Source organism: Elephas maximus, chromosome 4 (assembly GCF_024166365.1).
Source record: "Elephas maximus indicus isolate mEleMax1 chromosome 4, mEleMax1 primary haplotype, whole genome shotgun sequence".
NCBI lineage: Eukaryota > Metazoa > Chordata > Mammalia > Proboscidea > Elephantidae > Elephas > Elephas maximus.
Window position 1 is genome coordinate 148,173,127 of NC_064822.1, and position 17,620 is coordinate 148,190,746.

A 17,620-nucleotide genomic window follows, 5' to 3' on the forward strand; every position below is an offset into this window, starting at 1 on the left:
TTGAGTTTTAGTTTGTTTGTGTCTTTAAGTCTAAGGTGTTTGTCTCGTAGTCAGCATATAGACGGATTGTGTTTTTTAACCCTTCTGCCACTCTCTGTCTCTTTATCGGTGCATTTAGTCCATTTATATTCAGCGTAATTATTGATAGGTATGAGTTTAGTAATGTCATTTTGAGGTATTTCTTTTTGTGTGTTTGTTGTTGACAGTTTCTTTGTTCCACTTAATTTTCTGTGCTGAGCTGTTTTTCTTTACATATTTTCTTTTCATTGCTGTTGATTTTGTATTTGCTGAGTCTTTATTTTTTTCTTGTTTTTTTTTGATGTATAAGATTGTTAGTTTCCTTTGTGGTTACCTTAATGTCTACCTCTCTTTTTCTAAGTTTAAACCAATCTTTTATTTCTTTATATTGCCTTTACTTCCACTACATATAAAAGATCTATGACTACATTTTTTAGTCCCTCTTTTTTTGTTTTAATGTTGTCAGCTTTTTCATATTGACATTTCTGTTTCCCTATTTTCAGTGTTTAAGCTTTGATTTATTTGTGACTTTCCTATCTGGGTTGATATTTGGTTGTTTTGTCCTGTGTTCTAGTCTTGGGTTGTTATCCGATGTTATTGATTTCCTATCTGGAGGACTCCCTTTAGTACTTCATGTAATTTTGGTTTTGTTTTCACAAATCTCCTAAAACTCTGTTGATCTGGAAATGCCCTAATTTCACCATAGTATTTGAGAGACAGTTTTGCTGGATATATAATTCTTGGCTGGAAGTTTTTACCTTCAAGGCTTTATGTATGGCATCCCATTGCCTTCTTGCCTGCATGGTTTCTGCTGAGTAGACTGAACTTAATCTTATTGACTCTCCTTTATAGATGGCTTTTTCTTTATTCCTAGCTGCTCTTAAAATCCTCTCTTTGTCATGGACTGAATTATGTCCCCCAAAAAAATGTGTATTAACTTGGTTAGGTCATGATTCCCAGTATTCTGGTCATCCTCTGTTTTGTGATTATAATTTTATGTTAAAAAGGATTAGGGTGGGATTGTAACACCCTTACCAGGTCACCTCCCTCCTCCAATGTAAAGAGAGTTTCCCTGGGGTGTGGCCTATACCACCTTTTATCTCTCAAGAGATAAAAGGAAAGGGAAGCAAGCAGAGAGTTGGGGACCACATACCACCAAGAAACAGCACCAGGAGCAGAGTGTGTCCTTTGAACATTGGGTCCCTGCACCTGAGAAGCTCCTTGACCAGGGGAAGATTAAGGACAAGGACCTTCATCCAGGTCTGACAGACAGAGAAAGACTTCCCCTAAAGCTGACACCCTGAATTTGGACTCATAACCTGCTAGATTGTGAGAGAATAAATTTCTGTTTGTGTTAAAGCCATACACTTGTGGTATTTCTGTTAGAGCAATACAAGATAACCGAAACACTCTTTATATTTGGTTTTGGCAAGTTTGATTCTAATATGTCTTGGTGACTTTCTTTGGGATCTATCTCATGTGGGGTTCAATGAGCTTCTTGGATAGATATCTTCCCATCTTTCACAATATCAGGCAAGTTTTCTGCCAACAAATCTTCAACAATTTTCTCTGTGTTTTCTGTTATCCCCCTTGTTCTGGTATTCCAGTCACTCATAGGTTATTTCTCTTGATGGCTTCCCACATAATTCTTAGGGTTTCTTCATTTTTTTTAATTTTTTAATCTGATTTTTCCGCAAATAAGTTGGTGTCAAGTGCTTTATCTTCTGACTTCCATTGCCTCAATTCTATTCCTATGATTTTCTATTGAGTTGCCTAATTCTGAAATTTTACTGTTACTCTTTTGGATTTCTATTTGCTGCCTCTCTATGGATTCTTGCAGCCTATTAAATTTGTCATTACATTCCCCTATTGCTTCGTCTGTGTGTTGCTTGGCTTGTTCTGTGTTTTGTCTGATGTCCTTCCTGATCTCTTGAAGAGCTCTGTATATTAATCTTTTGAATTCTACCTCTGGTAATTCCAAGAAATTCTCTTCCTCCAGGAGATTTCTTTATTCTTTATTTTGGTCACTTGTTGAAGTCATCATGGTCTGCCTCTTTATGTTACTTAGTATTGACTGTTGTCCCTGAGACATCAATAAATTATATTTGTTTATTTTGTTTGCTTACTGTGTCTTAGCTTCTTGTTTTGTTTTGTTTTGATTTGCCCAAATATGGTGGTTGTGTGAACTACTTTGATTGTTGGCACCATTGAACTCTCACGTCCTGTCACTGGGAGGTTGGTGCTGTTAGTAGGTATGCGATCCCAGGACTCTGTTTAGTTTTCTTGTATAGATTCAGCTTAGGTGTCCAGGTAGTCAGTCACTAAGTGTGTGGTGCAGGCTCTCACCTACAGTTCCAGACGGGCAGGGGTGGTTGGTGTAGGCACAGGTATCTGGCTGCAGTAGGTGGTCATGCAATGAGGAAGGTGAGGGGGCTGATGGCTGCTGCTGAGTGTCTGGGAGGAAAGTGTGTCCCTGTTCCCTAGAGCACATAGGTGGGTGGGTTTTACAGCTGGACTATGGGCACCCAATGCTATTGGCTGTGAGGACTAGGAGACACCACTTTTTCTTAGATCCCTGTTGCAGGTGGCTAGGTGGCATGGGTGGAGCCACCTGTCCTCAGGCCCCTGATGTGGGTAAGTGAGGACCCTGCTTAATGAGCAGAGTGGTGTCAAATGTTACAAATCTGCCACTCCACGTTATAGCTGATACAGTTGAAAATAGGCTTCAGGTATATACCCTGTTGTACTATGCTAATGAGGGCCTACACTGTTGAAATGGGCCCCCACATGTCTTTGCAGGAGTGAAAGGCATTCAAAGTTCCTGAACCCCTTATGCCTATGCCTAGGCAAAGGGGCTGTGCCTGTCCTGAATTCCCAGTTTAGGGGAGGTGGCAGATTATTTTTCCTGTTTATTAATTTGTTTCCTGTGAAAGCTGGGAGAATGGCACAGAGTGCATGATGGGTCCTACTTCCAGCCCAGGGTACACAGCAATCACTGGAGCCGGCTCAGGACCCGGTGCAGAGCAGTGAGGGGACAGGTAAATGGGAGAGAGGTTCCTCCTCAAGGGGATGTTTTTTGATCCATGCAGTAGGTTAGATGAGTGTACTGATCTTTTGCCAATTGAGCACTGCTTCTCATTGGAAACCCTGGTGGCGTAGTGGTTAAGTGCTATGGCTGCTAACCAAAGGATCGGCAGTTCGAATTCGCCAGGCGCTCCTTGGAAACTCTGTGGGGCAGTTCTTCCCTGTCCTATAGGGTTGCTATGAGTCAGAATCGACTCGACAGCACTGGGTTTTGGTTTTTGTTTTTGTTTTTTTTGGTCTCATTGGTTCTGGAGGCTTGAATGGACTCTCCACTGCTCAGTTTCTCCCAATGTGGAAAATGCATCCGGAGCACCACTGCTTGCCTCATCATACATGCCAGCTGATCCAGTCTGTAGGGTGCCAGTTCCTGCCAGGTTAGGTCTGGCAGCTCCTCAGTGCGTCTGAACCATCTCTACTTCCCCCTGCCGCTCAGTCCAATTCCTCAACTTTGCCTTTGATGTTCGGGGCTCCTATATCGTCATATATAATCAATTCACTTGTTTTTCCAGTCTTTGTTGTAAGTCAAACCACAGGAAGTGTGTGACTAGTCCACCATCTTGGCCCTGCCTCTCTTAGATGTATTTTTATTTTACTCTGTAAGACATTAATGTTATTTTATATAGTCAAAGTTTTATGATACTTATTCACATTTGTTACTTTTTAACTATTTCTTTGTACATTTAAGATAGATCTTGTATCACTTTTACTTCTCCTGATATTGATCTTTTAGAATTTCCTCTAATGAGATAACTGTTTTGTGAAAAAAAATTATCAAATTTTGTTTGTCTGTAAGTGTCTTTATTTAACACTCATATAGTTCATAGTTTAGCTGGGTGTATTTTTCTAAATTGAAGTTTATTTTCTTTCAATAATTTGCAGATATCATTCCATTACCTTTTTACTTTCATTGTTGCTGTTAAGAGCTCTACCGTCAGTGAAATTTTTGGAATTTTCTGAGCCTTTTCTCTCTTTTAAAGATATCATTTCTCTGTTGTTAATGCACTTTTACTCTGGTCTAGGTATGGATTTCTTTTTAATTCATATCGCTTGGAATTTATTGCAGTTTGTGAATACGTGGATTGCTTTTTTTTGAATTTTATTTGGATATTCAGTCATTATTTCTACACATTTTTTTTTTCCTTTGTTTTCTCCCTCTGGAACACTAGAAACATATTTTAGATCTTCTGACCCTAGCTTCTGTATTTCTTATATGCTATCTCTCTTTCTTCCTCTGGGCTGCGTCTAGGTTATTTATTTATATCTATATTTCAGTTGAGAGATTCTTACCTGCTGTTAATCCAGGACATTAAGTTTTTAATTTCATTTACTTCTAATTTCTGCATGGTTCTGATTCTGCTACCTTTTGTCGTTCCTGCTAAGTCTTACTTATGGCGCCTTATTTTGTTGTGTATTTTGTGTGATTTTTTGGGGGGCCAGCTGTTCATTTTTCTTGAAATTTTTCTTAGAACTGGGATGAAAGTTTGTTCTCTAGAGAAACTTTTTCAGATGCCTGGTGACACACATGATCTAGAATCATTTACGCTAAATTTTTGGTAGAGATTTTCTGAACACTGTTAGAATGAATTTGAGCTGCAGACCTATGGGAGAAACAGCTTTTGTTTATTATTTTGCACAGGGGATTTCCCCCCCTCTACTGAGTACTAAGATTTAAGGCTGAGTACTCAGTACTAAGATTTAAGGCAGGCTGTTTAATTTCCTATTCTCTACTTGGGTGTAGCTAGTAGAGATTGCAATTTTGTGTGCCATTGTCTGCTATACTTACCCACCTTAGATGAATGTTTAAGTTTTGTCTCCTCACCCTGTGAGGCTTTAGAAATTGATCATGTTCATCAGGCTTAACAAATTTCCTCATGTTGAAAACTGTCTTTACTGCTCTGCTTGTCTCTCTTTGCCTGTTTTATTTATTCATATTTTGGATTGTGATTTTTTTTACTTTGTTAGCAGCTTTTTTAAAGTTTTTTTTTTTTTTTTTTTAAATATACACTGTTTTTAGTTATTTTAAGAGGTAAGGAAGATTGGGCTATCTGACCAGAAATTTCTGGAAATCGAATTTTTTTTAAGTAGCTTTAAAGTTACACCATTAATACCAGCTTATTGTCTAAATATCATAATGTAAAATGATAAAATAGTAATATATATTCTTGCCATTCAGATATAGCCTGTATTGTTGAGTTTTCCAGATTTTTTTTTTTAATCCATTAAAAAAATTGTTTTTATTGTTAGGTGCCATCGAGTCAGTTCTGACTCATAGTGACCCTATGCACAACACAATGAAACGCTGCCTGGTCTTGTGCCATCCTCTCTCTTCATCCTCAGTTTTGTCAGTTATAATATCTTTTTTTGTTGTTGTTCAGCAGTTTAGGACACTAACTTTTGAGCAGTCTATTTCAGACTCTGCCTATGAACTCCTCTTTAAGAACACAGAATAAATTATTTATACTTCCTCTACTCTTCTTTTCCCCTTGCATTTTTTATTATTATTCATATCAGGATTTATGATAGGTACTCTATCCATATATCCTATAACAGCATTAGATCTATATGAAAGTTGGTTGCCACCAGTTCTTTTTGTAACAACTTCCCCTTTTCATCTCTTGCTTGTCTGGATTACGTAGTTCATTACCTTTTTTTTTAAGCTTTATATATATATATATTTTAAATAGTTTTTCAAAGATGGGCTAATTGCTGATTGCTAATGGATTCTATATTCTATGAATTCTTATGTGTTTGAAAATGCTTGTCAGCTGCCTTTATATTTGAATAAGAATGTAACTGTGTGTTCTAGTTTTAAGTTAAAATTTCTTTTACTTTGTACACTTTGGAAATTGCCCCGTTGTATGTATTATATTGTGTGTTGCTGTGGGAAACCCCCAATGAGATGGGTTAACACGGTGGTTGCAACAATATGCTCAAATATAGCAACAATTGTGAGGATGGTGCAGGACTGAGCAATGTTTTATTCTGATATACATAAGGTCAGTATGAGTCAGAACCTGATGGACAGCATCTAACAACAAAAACAACTTCATTTTTGTCTCCTCATGACTGATATCTAACTAGATAACTCAATAATATTTTCCTTGTCTTACACTGGTAACTTAACCAAGAAACATCTTATTGTCAATCAAGTTATATAAGTTTTTCGTTGAACTTAATGTCCTTTTCAAACTAAAATTAGTTATTACTTCATTTCTGGAAAGTTTTGCTTTTCATATATTTGAAAACTTTTTAGATTTGTTTCTATTTTTCATTGTTGGTCCATATTTTGGTTGTCTGTGTCTGTCTTTCATGTTATTGTTTCATCAATAGATTTAATCTATATCTTTTTTTCCTTCTACTTTACTTTCTAATCAAATGTGACTATCTCCTCTTTGAGAGCAATTCAATCTTTAGCTCTCTATTCTGTACAATATTGTTCCCAAATTACTTATTAGTTCTGATATGGTATTTATTTCATCCATTTGTTTACCTAGTTCCATTGTGTTAGTGTCTTTGAACAGTTGTATTAACAAACAAAAAAACAAACATTGTCGTTGAATCAATTCTTACTCATAGCAAATCTATAGGATAGAGTAGAACTGCCCCATAGGGTTTCCAAGTAGTGGCTGGTGGATTCAAACTGCTGACCTTTTGGTTAGCAAATATAGCACTTAACCACTGCACCACCAGGGCTCCTCCTGTTGTATTAAGCTTCTTTAAAATGTTCTATAGCCCAAAGCATTCTGAACATGTTTTCTTCTTTCTGGAATTATGATTTCTTCAGAATAGAATGCTTACTGAATTAGTTATATATTGCTTTGAAAAAAAACTATCCCCAAAACCTAGCAATTTAAAAAATAAACATTTATTACCTCACATTTTCTGTGAGTTAGGAATCTGGGAATGGTTTAGTGGCATAGGGTCACTCATGAAGTTACGTTCAAACTGTCAGCCAGCACTGTTGTCCTCTCAAGGCTCGATGAGGCTAAAGGATCTGCTTCCAAGCTCCTGCACATGGTTGTTCACAGGCCTCAGTTCCACACATTTTTTAGATAACTTCCTTTTTCTCTCTTTAGTCTAATTTTTTAAATTATATCATCAAAATATGTTTTGAAAAAAGTTTGCATTTTTGAAATCCATGTGCCCCCTTGCTGTTATATTTTGACTGGTGTTTTAGATATCATACCAAATCTCCTATTTACCATTTTGGTGAAGTTCCTTTGAATAATTTATTTTAAAATTTAAAATATATGTCTTCTTGTCTACATACAGCATTCTCCCACTTTAGCTATAATAAACTCTTATGGTGCAAATGGTTAAAATGCTCTGCTGCTAACCAAAGTTTGTTGGTTTGAGTCTACACAGAGGTGCCTTGGAAGAAGGGCCAAAGCGATCTACTTTTAAAATACCAGCTGTTGAAAGCCCTTTGGAGCTAAGTTCTACTTTGAAAAATATAGGGTCATCATGAGCATGACTTAAGATGAGAAGAATCAGCTGCAAGCATCCATTAATAATTGGAGCATGAAATGTATGAACTATGAATCTAGGAAAATTTAACTCATCAGAAACAAAATGAAATGCATAAAGATTGATATCCTAGGCATTAATGAGCTAAAATGCACTAGTATTGGCCATTTTGATTTGGACAATCCTATGGTCTACTATTTCAGGAATGAGAGATTGAAGAAAAATAGCATCACATTCACTGTCAAAAAGAACATCTCAAAATCTACTCTAAAGTACAACCTTGTTAGTGATAAGATAATATCTATGTACCTACAAGTAAGACCAGTTAATACAATTATTTTTCAAATATACATGCCAACCATGCCAAAAGTGAGGAAATTGAAGATTTTTAACAAATTGTGCAGTCTGAAGTTGATCAAGCATGGCATCAAGATGCATCGATAATTGCTGGAGATTGGAATGCCAAAGTTGGAAAAAAGAAGAAGGATTGGTAGTTGGAAAAATATGGCCTTGGTGATGGAAGTGATGTCAGAGATCACATAATAGAATTTTGCAAGGCCAATGACTTACTCATGGCAAATAACCTTTTTTCAACAACATAAAAGGTGACTATACACATTGACCTCACCGGATGGAAAACATAGGAATCAAATCGACTACATCTGTGGAAAGGGATGATGGAAAAGCTCAATACCATCAGTCACAACAAGGCCAGGGGCTGACTGTGAAACAGACCAACAATTGCTCATATGCAAGTTCAAATTGAAGCCAAAGAAAAATAAAACAAGTCTACTAGAGCCAAAGCACAACCTTGAGTATATCCCACTTGAATTTAGAGATCATTTCTAGAATAGGTTTGGTGCTTGGAACAGGAATGACTGAAGACCAGAAGATTTGTGGGATGAAATCAAGGACATCATATATTAAGAAAGCAAAAGGTCATTAAAAATACAGGAAAGAAAGAAAAGACCAAAATGAATGTCAGAAGAGACTCTGAAACTTGCTCTCGAACATAGAGCACCTAAAGCAAATAGAAAAAAATGAAGTAAAAGAGCTGAACTGAAGATTTCAAAGGGCAGTTTGAAAAGACAAAGTAAAGTATTATAATGAAATGTGCAAAGACATGGAGTTAGAAAGCCAAAAGGGAAGAACCAGCTCAGCATTTCTCAAACTGAAAGAACTGAAGAAAAAAATTGAGCCTTGAGTTGCAATATTGAAGGATTCTATGGGCAAAATATTGAACGATGCAGGAAGCATCTAAAGAAAATGAAAGTAATACATAGAGTCACTACACCACAAAGATTTGGTCAACATTCAGATACTTCATGAGGCAGCATATGGTCAAGAACCAATGGTACTGAAGGAAGAATTCTGAGTTGCAGCGAATCCATTGGCAAAAAACAAGGCTTCCAGGAATTGATAGAACACCAGTTGAGATGTTTCAACAGATACAGCACTGGAGGTGCTCACTTGTCTATACCAAGGAATTTTGAAGACAGCTACCTGGCCAACTAACTGGAAGAGATCCATATTTGTGCCCATTCCAAAGAAAGATGATCCAAAGAATGTGGTAAGTATCAAACAGTAGCATTAATATCACATGCAAGTAAGATTTGACTAAAGGTAATTCAAAAATGGTTGCAGCGATATGTCAATAGGGAACCACCAGAAATTCAAGCCAGATTCAGAAGAGGACATGGACCAAGGGTTATCATTGCTGATGTCAGATGAATCTTGGCTGAAAGCAGAACATACCAGAGATGTTTACCTGTGTTTTTTGACTATGCAAAGACATTGGACTGTGTGAGTCATAATAAACTATGGATAACATTGCAAAGAATGAGAATTCCAGAACACATAATCGTGCTCCTGAGGAACCTGTACATAGACCAAGAGATAGTCATTGGAACAGAACAAGTGGATACTGCATGGTTTAAAATCAGAAAAGGTGTGTGTCTGGGCTGTATCCTTTCACCATACTTATTCAATCTGTATGCTGAGCTAATAATCCCAGAAACTGAACTATATGAAGAAGAACCCAGCATCAGGATTGGAGGAAAACTCATTAACAACCTTCAATATGCAGATGACACAACCTTGATTGCTGAAAGCAGAGAGAACATAAAGCTCTTACTGATAAAATCAAAGACTACAACCTTCAGTATGGATTACACATCAAAATAAAGAAAACAAAAATTCTCACATCTGGACCAACAAGCAACATTATGGTAAATGGAGAAAAGATTGAAGTTGTCAAGGATTTCATTTTACTTCCATCCACAATCATTGCCCATGGAAGCAGCAGTCAAGAAATCAAAGAATGTATTGCATTGGACAAATCTGCTGCAAAAGACTGTTTAAAGTGTTTCAAAGCAAAGATGTCACTTTGAGGACTCAGGTGCCCTAACCCAAGCCAAGATATTTTCAATCACCTCATATGCATGTGAAAGCTGGACAGTGAATAAGGAAGACTGAAGAAGAATTGATGCCTTTGAATTGTGATGTTGGCAAAGAATATTGAATATACCATGGACTGCCAAAAGAATTAACAAATCTGTCTTAGAAGAAGTACAACCAGAATGCTCCTTGGAAGCGAGGATGGTGAGACTTCATCTCACATACTTTGGACATGTTATCAGGACAGAACAGTCCTTGGAGAAAGACATCATGGTTGATAAGGTAGAAGGTCAGTAAAAAAGAGGAAGACCCTCAACAAGATGTGTTGACACTGTGGCTACAACAATGAACTGAAGCATAGCAAAGATTGTGAGGATGGCGTAGGACCAGGCAGTGTTTGCTTCTGTTGTACACAGGGTTGCTATGATTTGGAACTGACTCAACAACACCTAAAAACCAGAAACAAAACATGATTCAGAATAGAATTCAACAATAACTGGTAAAATGATGGATAATATCATCATGTTTTTCTTTACTTTTCAATACCTCAGTTCTCTCCCCTTTTTTTCTTGTTCGTCAGGAATGGATAGAGAATAAGAGTTCTCTTCAATATTTTTTTTTCCAAAAAAACCCAGTGCAAATATATATATGTGCAAAATCTGTACAATGAATAAGGATGGCTGAAGAAGAATTGATGCCTTTGAATTGTGGTGTTGCAGAAGAATATTGAATATACCATGAACTGCCAAAAGAATGAACAAATCTGTCTTGGAAGAAGTACAACCAGAATGCTCCTTAGAAGCAAAGACGGTGTACTACATCTCACATACTTTAGACATGTTGTCAGGAGGGATCAATCCCTGGAGAAGGACGTCATCCTTGGTAAAGTGGAGACCAGTGAAAAAGAGGGAGACCCTTGACAGGATGGATTGATGCAGTGGCTGCAACAACGGGCTTAAGCATGGCAACGATTGTGAGGGTGGCACAGGACTGGGCAGTGTTTCGTTCTGTTATGCATGGGGTCACTGTGAATCAGAATCAACTCAAAGGCACCTGACAACAACAACAAAAACAAATATATATATATGTATATGTATATATATATATATAATACTACAATGGAGTACATTCATATTTAAAAACTCAAAGAGTAGAGAAGTTTACAGTATAAACAGTGAAAATGTATCTGTCTGCTTACCACTCCTCTCTTATTTTGCAGGGGTAACTGGTGTTAACAGTGCTTATGGATCATTCCAGACCTTGTTCTGTGCAATACAAATATAGATGTGTAGATTTAGATTTAAGTATACCAATGGTCCTTAGGTTGCAATATGGTTTGTGCTTGACTGCCATATTTATTTTACGGTTACTTCATAGTTTATTCCCTTATTGGTAGGCATTTAACTTGTTTCCATTTCTTTGTATTTTAAATAATACAGCAAGGAACAGTGTTATAGTTGGGTGGGTATTACTGTACAATGGATTCCTACAAGTAGAAATGTTTGGTCAAACATCCCTCTGTACTCTGAGGCTTCAAAGCATGGTTATTCCATGAGATTGATTCACTCTAACAGATTATTGAACAGACTAATCCTACCTTCTCTGTAGATTGATTGAAAATCATATGTCTTTTAAAATATGAAATTAGCTAACTAGTTTTATTTAATTCTTCCTAGTCTAATATGTTTCACACTGATAGTTGGTTCTAACAAATACAATCCTCAGATGGAAGTATGTCTACCATGTTCTAGCAACAGCCAGGAGGCCAGCATGTCAGAACGGATGGAGGAAAGGGGTCAGTAGTAGGGAATGAGTGCAGAGAGGTAATGAGAAGTAGGTAACATACATGATCTTGTATGCCATTTTAGAGATTTTGGTGGATCTTTTCTTCATCAGTAATCTGAAAAGTAGTTAGCAGTCATCGTCTCTGCTTCCACTGCACTGTGGCTTCTACTCTGATTACTCCTCTGACTTTTCCGTGAAAAAATCAATTGCTTCATCATTTCTAAAGCGCTGACCTTTAGAAATTCCTTTGGCTATTCCTTTGGCAACTCTACTTGGCACTGTTGACCATATATAATTTAATGTAAACAATAATGACTTTTATACTTTAAAGTTTATGTATTTTATTTTTATTCATACCGAGTACTTACTTTTTTTATTTTTTACTTACTTAGTGTCAGAATTTTCTTTGCCCTTTCCGCTCGTAGTGTAATTCTCTCCCCATTATTCTCCGGCTTTATCTGCTGTTCTACTTCAGCCTCCTCTGCCAAATCCTGTACTTTTCCTCAATGTGTAACCTAATGTTTCATTTTTGGTTCTCTTCTTGAGTGATTCTTGAAAAATTTTGCAAATGAATTCCTCCCCCCATTCTAAACGAGTTAATAGAAAATTGTATTGCAGATTAGCCCTGAAAAGCTTAAAAGCAATATGCATGGCTTTTTAAAATATTAAACCTATGAAAGTAGATGGCATAAGACATTTTAATATTTAAAAAGGTTTTATTTTTAAACAACTACTAATTTATATTAATAAGTATTTCCTTCTACCTGGAATGCCCTTTATCTCCTTTAGTGAGTTAATTGATATTTTTCAGATACAATCTTAAGGTCTACTAAATTCTGAAGTACTTTCTATTTCTGCAGACTTTAAATTACTTTGTAGCTAAAATGTATTTATTGTTATTACATAATATAGTATTTCTAATTCATTGAAGTTGGCAATACACAATTGATCTGTTATTATTTTTACTTAGTCCAAAATTAGATAAGGCAAACATTTTTTCCCTGATAATACCGGTTGTTGATTTTCTCTGTCATAATGGCTATTTTATATAGGAAAATACCAATACATTTATCCTAGGTAAAAGCTTAAAAATAGAAGATTACTGCCTGAATTTGGATTTCAGTTTCTCTTTTCTTCTATAGGTCTGTGAAGCATTTTCCTACTTCTCTTTGATATCATATAATTTCTCGTTATAAGAAAAATACTTTTTAACATAAAAACATTCTTTTTATGAGAAATAATCATCGATAACATAACTTACTTTATTTGACTTGAATTATCAGAGATCCAGCATTTTTTAAATATAATTTTCTTAAAATGTGTCTCTATGGTATATTTTTACAGTATACTGATAACCCTAACTATAATATTATCTGGATTTTTAAAATATGGTCCAGAATTAAATTTTCCTATGAGATCTTGGTAATATTACTTGATTCTTTCCTTTATTTCTTCATCTATAATACAAGCCAACTTTCTGCTTTTCTTTTTGTAAATCACAGTATGTATTCAAAAGAATAAATCTTGGGTTAATAATTTCCAGGATGAAATTATTAACAAATTCTAAACATTAATTTTAACATAGTTTTATTTATTTTAAGGATTATCTATATCAATTTATTATCAAATAACTTTTTTTTTGGTAAAATAACTCATCTATTTGAACATTTAATTGAGAAGATATTTGTGGGAGTTTGACAAGATAATCAGGAGAAAGCTAGATTCTTCAAGATTTAACGTCAATGACCCCCATGTATACAATCCTCACTGAAGACATCCTGCTTACCAGTGCTTACTCTAGACCTCAAACTTTATTTCCAGTTTCTAGAATTTGCTTATCCATACAATAGAATGGTACCTGTAAATAACATATATAGCCCTATATCCAAACTAGATTTTTAGTATGGTCCATAAACTTTTATGGATTTCTTCATCATCTATTTCCAATGCTAACTTCTGATGGCTTATTGAAACAACTTTCTCGGTTTCTCTTTTATGACCACTTGGCTATAGATTCTAAAATTCCATTAATATTCTTCATATAGCATCACATTGATTTTAAAGTTTATATGGGCAAAAAGGCAGCCACTCATGATCATCTTGAAATACCTGAAGAATATGCTAATATGTCATTGCTCTAATATGGTTGTACTTCTTTGGGGAATCTAAGGTAGAGATTTCATTGGTAGTAAAATGACATTCCTATGTTACACATCCAACTCTAAGCAAGGATTCAAAATTCAAAGGCCCTGAAACTGAATTGAAAACTTTTTTTAAAAACAATCCTTTCTCTCTCTGTTCTATTGTCATTTGCAAACTGAAACATTCAGTGTCCAATATATGCCTTTTAGTGTATTGTTGTCTTTTCAATTTATATATTATTATATCATTCAAAAATATATACCACAGATGCAAGTTTAAATAGTAGCATATTTTATGAGATAAATTTCATCAGGAATTTGGGCTACGTCTTCATTTTTAATTGTAAATATTGGGAAATACATAAATGTAACAACTTAGGAGAGAAAAATGGAAACTTCCTTCTAGAGTTTGAAAGAATGTGATACAAGTCATCTTGCAAATTTTTCTTCCAGGTGGCTTAGAATCTTTGAAAAATCTTCAGCAACTAATTTTGGACCACAATCAGTTAATTAGTACAAAAGGTCTTTCTGATACCCCTACCATTATATACCTGGATTGCTCACATAATCATCTAACTGAAGTTCAGGACATTGCAAATTGTGGATTGCTCCAAGTTTTGAAGTTACACGGAAATTACTTAAGTGAGGTAATTGCTTTGGATTAATTGATTTCTGTGATTAATATTTTTCTTTTGATAAAATATTAACCACACATTTTAAAAACAATGTTGAATAATTTCTGGGGTATGTTTTTTGGTTCATCAGCTGCATTTAGAATTTACTTTATTGCATACTTTTCTCTATTTAAAAAAAATGTTCAACACAGTTACAATGTTTTGTTAATGAATCTACTCTAGCATGAGCATTTTCATAATACTAAAATATAATAGATCATGGCATTTCAGTTATTTTGCAGTGTATTAGTGGGACCAAATTTATCTATTAAGAAATTCTAATTACAATTAGCCATGAAGTATCTTTTATAAAAAAGCTAATTGAAATGTTATGAAGTTAATTATTAGAAATTTTATTCATACAAACAGTCTCATTATGTTATACTTTGTGATAATGAAGCTTACCATAAAATATCTATTGTTTGCTTTGGTAGGTTTTATATTTTTTTATTTGGTTAAATGATGAAATATTTTGTTTAATATAACTAATGAAACAAATTTAAATATAGCTTCCATCATTGAAGAATCATGTTCTACTCAGAGAATTGCACTTGGATGATAACAGCATTTCATCTGTGGAAGCATTTTCTTCATATTGGCTGCCTTTACTACAAAATCTTACTATCTCTCAAAACAGGTAAAAATATACTTTGATTAAACAATAAACGCAGGGAATGGTAGCATAAAATAAAAATGTGAGGCTCGTAAACAACTGGAAAATCTGTTGGCTATTTCCAGTAAAAGTGTATCATGATAAATTAGTACATCAGTTATAAAAATAACTTTACAGAGTTTTAAAACTTCAAGGAGTGTATTGATGTGCCCTAAAATATTAGTGGAATTTTAGTTGTCAATTGATTCTCCTCATTTTGTTTCTTTTCAAAGATATGCTTGTAGAGAGTGCGTAGGGTAGGTTTGTTTATATATGTAAAGAATATAGTCCTTGGAAAATACAGGAGGTAGTTAATTTAATTCAGAAGGATGTCTCATTCTCTCAAATGGTACTTATTAAGTCCTGGAAGAGCGATTTTTAAGCTGCTCTCAACTTGCATGTCTTTTTGTAACTGTTAAGATTGATTTAAATTTGATTTCCCAAAGGATATAAAGTAACACTTAAAAAAATACCTTAACATTAAATTGAAATGGGTACTGCCACAGAAGATCCATTTGAGACCACCAAACATCTGGATTGTTGCAGAGAATAACTGTCTAAAACCAAAACAGGAGCGCAATATGTGTGTGTCTCCCTCCGCTTAATATTTCATTGAGACCTATTCAGCCTAATATGATTAATTTGTTCATCAAAGTCACATGGAGTATAGGAAAGGAAACACCTTTAGTAAGAAATTGCTTGTTTGAATTCTATAATCCTCATAAAATAAGGAACAAGGGCACCAAATTTTAATATATATGTATTTATTCTAAAAATATATAAAATTAACTCTTGTGTCACAGTTGTGCCCATCCTTTAAGCATGCATGTCCCAAATAATTTAAATTCCACCTATTAAACTTTGAAAAATAAAAAACTGAATGTGTGTGAAAAAATTGCCTTAAATTGTTTTAATCATATCTAAAATATGGAAGTTTTTGTGTATTTAAAAGAACATTTATTCCCAGAGCCAGCTCCATCAGGTAACACTGTTTAAGTAATTCGGGCCATCCACAAATCCAGTGGATCTTTTCAGGATATTTCCCAGGCTGGAAATACAATTCAAAATAAAAGCCTAAAGCTGTGTTTTGGACATCTACAATAAATCACTAAATTATTGAATTATATAATTTGTATTATAGAAGGAGCTCTTCAACCATATTAATTAAACTTAGTGAAATTTAATGAGCCACATTTATTGAAGAGATTAGAAAATATTTAAATCAAGAACTTTTTTTTAAAAAAAATAATGTCTCTAATTTCTTTGGGCAATTTAAATCACCTAAAAGACATTCTGTTTTTAAAAATTAAAATTAATTGATAGGCTATTTGCTCTATTAATCTGATATGACTTGTTGCTCATATCAGTCCAATATAATGAGGAATTATATTAACTAGAGCATTAAAATTATTTTATAATTGATAGGAGTAATTGCGATACTTAATCCAAATGACCTTTGTTTATAATTTTGTTTTGCTTTATAACATCTAGTACTGAGATAGTGCTGCACTATTTTAGGGGATACAAAAATGAGTGATATACATTCTTACCCTCAAAGAGCTCTTAGCAATATAGGTACTTCATCTTTTAAGCTTTTCTACAGAAAAAATGTATAATTATTCTATAATATATACTGTTTTAAATCTTTCGATAATACTTTCACTTATATATGAATATGTTCTTGGTGGGTGTCCCAAAGCTGTCTGCAACATGTAATCTCCCCTTTCTGAGAGGATGAAAGGAGAAGGCTTGTGAGAATCGTTGAAATGTGATAGAAATGGACAGTGGGGTAATTACGTAATTTCTTAAAGCCATAGTGTAAAAATCATCTTCAATCTTAATGCCATTAACAGAGTTTATTCATCTTACGTTATGCTTTTACTTACGCATTGGCTTTTTCAGAACCATATCCCATTTGGACTTTGATAAAACTCAAAGTCAGCAGATTTGGGTTAGAGTTTTAGGTACACAATTTATTGGTTAGTTGATCTTCTCACTATCTGAGCCTTAATTTTCTCTCATGCAAAGGGGTAATAATACCTACCTCATAGACTCTATGGGATTTTGATGATGGCCCAAAAATAAAATATGTTTCACTATATACGGTATTGTAAACATGACAAGAATTCTTTAAATGTGTTTTAGTTGGCAGTGTTTGGTATGACAAATTACATATATATTTCTTTTAATTTTTGATAATATTTTCATCACAAGGAAGAGATTGTGTCCATATGACTTTGTTCCAACAAGTAAAATTCATAAAAGGAATGATATTTAGTACATATTATTTGAAATACTTGTTTCATCCTGACTTCTGTTTTAATTTTCATTAAAATATGTGACTGTTTTAAGTTTGACTCAGAGGAGTTCTAACTGGACAACTCTCCAGCTTCATAAGCCTT

At 34.5% G+C, this 17,620-nt stretch overlaps 1 protein-coding gene across 7 annotated transcripts in view; it reads left to right on the top strand.

Moving 5' to 3' along the window:
* LRRIQ1 (leucine rich repeats and IQ motif containing 1) overlaps positions 1–17,620 on the top strand; it is a 241,319-nt gene that overhangs the window by 57,591 nt on the left and 166,108 nt on the right. For all 7 annotated transcript variants that reach the window (XM_049883982.1, XM_049883981.1, XM_049883984.1 and 4 more), the window contains exons 12-13: positions 14,346–14,539; positions 15,076–15,203. In XM_049883982.1, the coding sequence (XP_049739939.1) occupies positions 14,346–14,539; positions 15,076–15,203 (322 nt within the window). The remainder of the gene's footprint in view (positions 1–14,345; positions 14,540–15,075; positions 15,204–17,620) is intronic.